This window comes from Heloderma suspectum, chromosome 1, assembly GCF_057233095.1.
Source record: "Heloderma suspectum isolate Gila_16-S chromosome 1, 16-S_ref, whole genome shotgun sequence".
NCBI classification, from domain to species: domain Eukaryota; kingdom Metazoa; phylum Chordata; class Lepidosauria; order Squamata; family Helodermatidae; genus Heloderma; species Heloderma suspectum.
Genome location: NC_139458.1, coordinates 70,305,244 through 70,313,205, shown reverse-complemented (window position 1 = coordinate 70,313,205; position 7,962 = coordinate 70,305,244). Strand labels below are relative to the sequence as shown.

At 41.6% G+C, this 7,962-nt stretch overlaps 1 protein-coding gene across 1 annotated transcript in view; it reads right to left on the bottom strand.

Annotated features, from left to right (window-relative positions):
• Positions 1-2,369: 2,369 nt before the first annotated feature.
• RTF1 (RTF1 homolog, Paf1/RNA polymerase II complex component) overlaps positions 2,370-7,962 on the bottom strand; it is a 29,667-nt gene continuing 24,074 nt past the window's right edge. Inside the window, exons 15-18 of the mRNA XM_084845867.1 lie at positions 6,815-6,892; positions 6,326-6,421; positions 5,812-5,923; positions 2,370-5,007 (exon numbers count right to left, since the gene is read on the bottom strand). Of these exons, the coding sequence (XP_084701993.1) occupies positions 4,901-5,007; positions 5,812-5,923; positions 6,326-6,421; positions 6,815-6,892 (393 nt within the window). The 3' untranslated portion in view covers positions 2,370-4,900. The remainder of the gene's footprint in view (positions 5,008-5,811; positions 5,924-6,325; positions 6,422-6,814; positions 6,893-7,962) is intronic.

Genomic DNA, 7,962 nt, shown 5'->3' with positions numbered 1-7,962 from the left:
GTTTCTCCCTTCCCTATAACCACTCGACTCCAAAGGAAGGCTGTCTGATCATTTGACAACCTGTCATAAGAACATGGTAGCTCTCTCGTTTTTTATTGTTTGCTTCCTGATAGGATGGTACTAAAATGATCAAACAATTCCACCCCTAAAACAAACACAACCTTTAAAGAGATTATTTCCAAGGATGAGTGAGAAAAAATGTACCCTGTAACTGGAAAGCATGACAAACCAAACTGACACGTCATGGTATCAGTTCTACTGTCATTTAACATGCAAGATGACTTGAATTTGAGAACCGTTTTCAGAAGTGGTTTTTCACCTCTTCGTAAGTACGTGCACAATTCCCTTGGAACTCAATTGTATTACATCCTTGGTCACAAATGCAGAGTTCCATCCAGGTGGCAGTGAGAAAGCCCATCAGATTTATCTCTTGCAGGTGTGGAAGCACATTTATTTGCACAGCTTATACAAGGCTAAAGTCCACCAAAGCTAAGATCAGAACTTGCCTCTCAAAACTGCCATGCTGCAGGCACTAGGCCACTATGTTGGAGTGGTTTTTGCAGACAGCTTTAGTTGACAAGTGGTATTCTGTCACTTTCTCTTCTAGGTCTGTCCTCCAGGTGATTATTTCTGGATACCCATCTGGCTTGATCTGCTTTTTAATTTCATTGGCTGGGCAATAGAAACTCTTGATGGAAATCTTTAGTGAGTCTATGTCCCATGTGTCAGAACAGATATGGTTGTATCATAGGAGTTGTAGACCATGGATTTTGTGGTATGTTTGGTGTGGAAGCATGTAGATCTGTTGTGGTCAGTAGGTTTCCGATATAAGGTGGTGTTTATATGACCTTGTGGAGAATTTGCTCCTTCACTGGGGCAATCCCACTGCTACTAACACCGAAATGGAGAAACCCCACATAGGTTCTCACCTTTCACTTCCACTTCCACCATTAATCTAGACCCCCTTATTTAATATACCTCATTTCCTTAAGATAGCTGGTCATTGGGCATGAGATAAACAGATCAGAGGTATGGGGTTGGGGGGGGGGAGATAGAGTATTTTATTAAAAAGGAATAGAAGAGTTTATAATTTATGGTTATCTTAAAAACAGGGCTTTTAAGTTGTTACTGTTACCACAGATCAGTCTATAGAAGCTACAGTTCCTAACCCTACCAAGTCAGTTCCCCTATCAAGCTCTACCCCATTTAGCACACAAGCCTGGCAAGGAGGGCTTGATATTCTAGTAAGGTCTGACTTCCACCTGGGCCCTTTCATGACAGTTTACTAGACTTCCCTTGAAGTCTTCAGTCTGGTCCAGCAGCTTGCTCTATCTTTCAACTCTTCCCGAAGGCTGCTTTTGGAGTCTTCCTCCCTATACTTGCTGGCCTTCTTCTGCCTTGCCCCATTCCTGGTTGGTTTCCTGGTCTAGCTGCTGCCACTTTCCTCAGGCTCTCAGCTTCCTGAAGACACTCTCAGATGTACCTACTCCAGACAAAACTCTCTGGGAAAACTCCTCTCAGATGCTGCTCAACACCTCCTTATATCTGCTCCTGCCAAAACCCTCCAGCCAATCAGCTTTCTTGTGGCCAACATTCCATCACACCACATCTGTTGAAACTCAGGACCAGCAGGCATTTTTAGACTGTTGAGCTATCCTCCGATCAGATGGTGCCAATTTCGATTCTACCATACTACAGACAAGATAGAAACTTAACCTCATATTCCCCTCTCAATGGTAATAGTAACTGCCACTCTACCAGTACACCATATTTACATTGTATCACCCCTGAAGCATAAGCCTCTAGTAAAATACACACATTTTCCCCTTCTACTTTCAACCCCTTCATCTTTAGCCTTTGTAACAAAACTAACAGACTGGGGAAGGCTGCATTACACTTTCCAACGAAAGAAATGCACTAACAAGTATGATAGCCAATTATTTACTCTGCTGGAAAGGAGTATTCCTTGTTTAGATTGCACCTGTTTATACTTCAAAAACCTAACTGAGCTCCAATCTAATCTCGACATGCTGAGAATTGCCCCTGGTCACATTGCCTCAGAAATATGACAATCATTTCCTTTTACCTCAACTGATGAGTAAATCTGAAGTGGATTTAAAAATGTTGAAGTAATCAAATGACGATCTGGACTAAATATAAAGTATGTATTTTATTCTGTATTTGTAATTTTAGAGTCATGATTTTAATGGTGTTCAGGTGTTGTTCGTTTTATATGGGCTGTTAGCTGCCCCAGACTCCTTGAAAGTAAGGGTGGGATATAAATATAAATAAGTAAATATTGTGTTGTTCAACAGAAACATATGAATTCGCACATTTTTGGTGTCTAGAGCACCTTACAGCAAAAGATTAAACATAAGCAGCTTTATTAAAACCAACCAAAGTTTATTTATAGAAGTCTATACATTTGTAACGAATGCTGCCGAGACATCAATGAATTAAAGCAAATAAACCCATCCCTCCCATTGAGCCTGTGCTGTCATCACTCACTGTCACATGCACTTAAAAGAGGAGAAAACATTACACCTTCATACACAATTAGTTCCATAGCTATCTGAGAAAAATTACTCCCTCAATGCATTATTCTCAGTGAAAAACAGATGGTGTATAAGGACATGTCCATTACCTCTGTGAAAAGCAGAACCTCTTGCTTCTACGTTTGGTAAATAGGGGATACATGAGGACAGCTACCTCATTCACTTCTGTCCTAAATAAGTTCCCCACTCTGTTTTATTTGATCAACTCCTCTAACCCAATTGGAAAGGGAAAAATTGATGCATTATTTACAACTTAGGGAGGTGTTCAGTGCTTTGATTATGAAGCCCAATGTCAGGAAGTGTACCAGTGTTGTAAATGTCTGTTGTGGACTACCATGATATAATTAGGTGGTATCATAAGAACATCTGCTTGCTGTTTTCTTGCTTCTTTGTCATAGCTTTGTAGAACTTGGTGGGCAGCCAAAACCCTGCAAGAGTTTCGCACTTATTTTCTTCTACATTAGAAATGTTGCTACTGGAGAGACTGGCTACTAATGATGTTGCTGGCAAAAATCAGGTGATAGAGATGCATATCTACATAGTATATCATGATGGCTCCCAAACAGCTATACACTGGCAGATTCTAGAAATCCACTTTCAGAAAAAAAAAGTCAGAAGCACATATGTAAATAAGAGTCTACAAGAGCTCAAGAGAAATAGCTAGAAAAAAGGCAGAAAAACAGAATGATTACATATTTACACAACAGTCCGCAAACGTATGGACTATCTAGTAAATAAAGCCACACAGCTTACACCACTTGACAAGAACCCACTTCAGGAGGACCGTGTGCTTCCCCTCTTCATTTTATCAGGTTTTACACAGTTACGTGCCGCCCTGGTCTTAAATAAGAAATCAAAGAAACAGGATTAAAGCATTAAGAAGGACCCCACAGATCACAGCCACAAGACTCAAAACTTTTATTCAGATGTAAGCAAAGATTTTCTGGGCCTGCTTAAGAACGCTCCTTACGTGGGAGGGTTTTCTTTTTAACCCAGTCCAGAAAGCATCCTTTGCTGAGGGCACTTTCCAGCACTGGTGCTAGTGTGACCTGTCAGATCACTGGTGTGTTATCAATGTATGGAGTTTTCAGTTGAGTATAGTTCTCTGTAGTTCATTTTGAAGAGCTCTTTGATAAAATGTCATTTATTTACACTTTGATCTTTACACCTGAGTGATTATCAAGCAGTCATCTTGTTCCTATTCAAACATTCCATACATACAATCCTTGTGCTAGAGTTCCACTGCACATGTTGTACCAGTTACATATAGGTCAAATAACTGCCCTTTTATATTTTATTTTTTCCACTGTATCCTTCCCATTCCGCAAAACAAGATAAAAAATTAAAACAGAAGGCAAATGAAAAAGATTTCCGGCCTGGAAAAGATGAGGTGACAATGAGACAGAGTGAAATACTGGATGATTACATAGATCTGTTAAGGGGGCAGGGGGACAGGAGAGGAGAGAAAGAGAAAAAAGATCCAAATAGCAGCCAGGGAGGATGAACTGCCCCACCTACCTGTAGCAGGGAATTCAAGGGCACGTGTACTACTGCTTTACAAAACAAGACACTGGAGGGAGAAGAGGGAAATTAATTCTTATAAGAACCAACAGAGAAGCGCGAAGTTACACAGTTATTGTCAGCCAGGCTTTCTTGTTTGTTAAAAAAACATTTACTAAATTGTCCCTGCTGTTTTGGATGCTCAAATGTAGCTGGTAGAAATTCAAGACAGCTTTAAAGAATTGTGACAGACAGATACAAATTTACTGCAGGTTAAAAATGATAAAAAAAACTATCTGGAAAAAATTTGCACAACCCACCCACCCCCACAAAAATGTACACTTTCAACCTAAACCAGTTTGTAAATATGCCCTTCTCCACAGCTAGGAGCCAGGGGGAAGAAGAGGAGGAAAAAAGTGCAGGCGACCTTCACAAGAGGTCTTGTGCCACTGTTTAACTTTCCTTGCTTGTGGTGGTAAGACAGCCAAGTGCTAACACACTGCTTCTGCCACCAATAGATTCCTGCAGAAATCCAGACTTCAGGTTAACACTGAATGCATACAGCCAACTGCAAAGAGCTGTATTAAAAAAAAATACACCCCCCAACCCCTCTAAAAATAGCACAGATCCATATTTGTGGGTGTCAGGAGGAAAGGGTGAGAAGGGAGGTCTATACAGTAAAGAGTCAATGGTTTATATTACAGATGGCTGGCGATTTTAAAGAGTCTCTTCCCAGCTCTGTTGCTGCTCCAACCCAGAAGGGCAAACTGAAGAGAGAGGGAGGAAAATAAAGGGTGGGACATCATGTAGCATGCAGGATCAGAAGCAGCAGAGAGTGGGTATGCTCAAATTAGCCCCCGCCTTTTCTTGTAGTCCTCAAGATTCAGCGATCGCCGAGGGGCACCATCTTTTGCTGGGGGAGCCTTGGAGGTGATCGCCAGTGTTTTGGACTCTGTTGGAAGACAAGGCGCGCACACATGTGTAACTCACCTGACTGTGACTCAGCAGGTTCACTGCTCTCTTCAAACAAAACTTAGAGGTAACATGTTCCCTTCTGGGGGCTTTCTACAGGGGATCATCATGATCAATATAGTACCATCAGTAAACAAAAGACAGATTCCTGCTCGAAGACACTTAGCAGAAGACAGTCCTAGTGAACAAACTCCCAATTCCTGCAGTATAGTTGACTTCTTCTGCAGTTGCAATTGTAAAGAAAGGCAGCAAAGCTTGCAAGACTCTGCAGTAGCACCTACAGAGGGCAACGGTGAAATCTGTACTACCTGAGGTCAAACCAAGAGTAGCTTCTCTCAACTATGAAGCAGATCCTGTATTTAGAAGCTGCACTATTCTTTCATTTCAAGTTCCTTCAACCCAAGGGTGGGCAACTTGTAGGCCAAAACATCTGGGAGGCCTCAACTCCCATGAGCCCTCCTCATCAGCTATACTACACAGAGCTGATGGGAGTTGTAGACCAAAATATCTTGAGAGCCACAAGTTCCCCCTGCTGTTTATCCCAAACATAACGAGCAAAAGAGCAGGCCTACTAGTTCAGGCTCATCTATTCAAGTCAGGACTGAAAGATACAAATAGCCACAAAACAAATGTGTACAAAATTTGCTTGTCTTCCATCCACAGGCTTTGGATTTTTGCTTTTCAGAATTGACATTTTGTGCAGCAGAAACTCACGTCATCCTCTCCCTTTTTTGCCACCTTCATATTTCACTCCCCAAGAAGCAGCACAAATCGCAGCACCTACCCGAGCTGGGAACCTGGAGATCAATCTTCACATCAAAATCATGCACTTTGAAGAGATCCTCTGAGAGGTCACTGGCCGATTTTGAATTCATATCTTTGTCTTTTCCCTGGCTCTGAAAGAAGAGAAACCTTTCAATAACAAGGAGCACAGAAAATCAGTCAGGTGGAATCAAATTCGGATAATAGTTCCAGAATGGAGTCTTCCTTTCATATACCAAACAGACCCCATTTGATTTATACAAACAAGTCACACATAGGTGTAAGGCAGGGGTGAACAACCTGTACCCCTCCAGATGTTTTGGACTAAACTCCCATCAGCTCAAACCAGCATAGCTAATGGTGAGGGATGATGGAAGTTGTAGGCCAAAACATCTGGAGCGCCACAAATTGCCCACTCCTGGTCTAAGGCTTAAAATGAAATTACTTCACATGGCTACAGTTCTGCAAACTAGAATAAGTTACTTAGGATTACAGGATAGAAGCAGATATAACAGCAAATACTTGGGGGCACTTGCCTTGGTCATGTCCTTTGGAGCATCTGGCAATACACCAGATCCATACTTTGCGTTCAGCTGGGCAAGGATAGCAGCTTGGACAGCAGGATCTCTGGACTGTGGCAAAGGGAAGAGATTTAACATCAACATGACCTCCTCCTAGCTTTCAAATTCTCTTTTCATACGGAATGCATGCCTATTCCACAAACTAATAAATGCACAATTAGATCTTTCCAATGGAATACGTATTTTCAGTGATTTTCGAAGGGGGACATTAAGTATTCTGCTTCAGCTATATAACCTGCATTTGCTCACCAATATATCACTCTGCTGGTACAGGACATGAATGTACTGCTTTTCTGTGTCACAGACAATAAGATTACAGTGTTATGTTGATCCTGATTCACTCTTTAGTTAACTCTTGTACTATCTGGATAGCTATTTATACTGATACCTCTATATGTAGTCAACGATGCTCACAAGTGCGCTCGTTCTCCGCATTTTACTTACATTTGAGACTATTGTGGGTTTACACTGCCGCCTAGTAAAGGGATCCATCTGCTGGTTTTTCATACTGTGGCTTTCAGCCTGCAGAGAGAAATATAAAGTATGGTGTCATCTTTTGCCTTGTTTATGGTTTCCTCAGCATCGCTGACACAGCACTATAGCAACAGCACTACCTTTAGGATCAGAAGCAGCATGCCTGCAAGTACCAGTTGCTGGGGAACAGCAGGAGAGAGCTATTTGCTCTCTGTGCAATGGGTGTCAAGAAAATGGATTTGTGTCTTAGAGCTCAAATTGCACCTTTTGTCTTGTACTTAGGTTCTTGGGCAAGTTGATTTTCTTTCGCCTTAGTAGTTTGCCTTCTGGGAAGTGGATATTTTGTGACAGCCATTTTGTGAATGGCCAGTCGCAGCCCCATGGCAGCTATTTTGTAAGAGTGCCCACAATAATCTCAAAATTTCAAATGCACTCACCATTCCAAAAGTTGCTACAATAGGTGGGTTGTACTGCACTTCTCATTCTTCTGATTGTGCAACAGGCTTCACACAAGCTCTTTTGTAAACAGATCTTAAATTTAGATTCACTTTTTTTGTGCAGGTAGCTGGTGTTGGGGTGGGGAGTATGAAGCACACCCCTATATAAGTAGCTTGCCCTCCACTTGCTTGCCCCCTGCAGTTATTTTAAGGAAAGGTACTTTTTACATGCTATTTTTTTTACATGTGCATGTAAAGGCAGGAGTACTGAGCACTTCCCTTGGCTTATAGAAAAACCTCTTCACCCCCAGATTCTTTCTCTTCTTTCAATCAAGTCAGGCATTTACAGGTTGAGATAGTTTCAAAGTACAAACATATGGTGGTGCTGCAAAGCCAGCTATGCCCCTTCATCACTCAGGTAAGAATATTCTGCTTGATAGGGGAAGCCAACCTCCAGCAGCTGTTTTACTCATGATCCAGTTTTTGTAGACTGAAGACCTTTCAGCTTTTTGCAGACTGACTGTCCTCTTTTGAAACAAGAACAGAATTACAAATAGAGCATTTTCTCACTAAGCAGAAAGCAATGCTGCTTGGCAGATCTGCAGTTATTCCTTGATACTTAGTAATACTTTGGCATGACTACCCAGAAAACAGTATTTTGCTGTAAAAAGCAGCAGATCT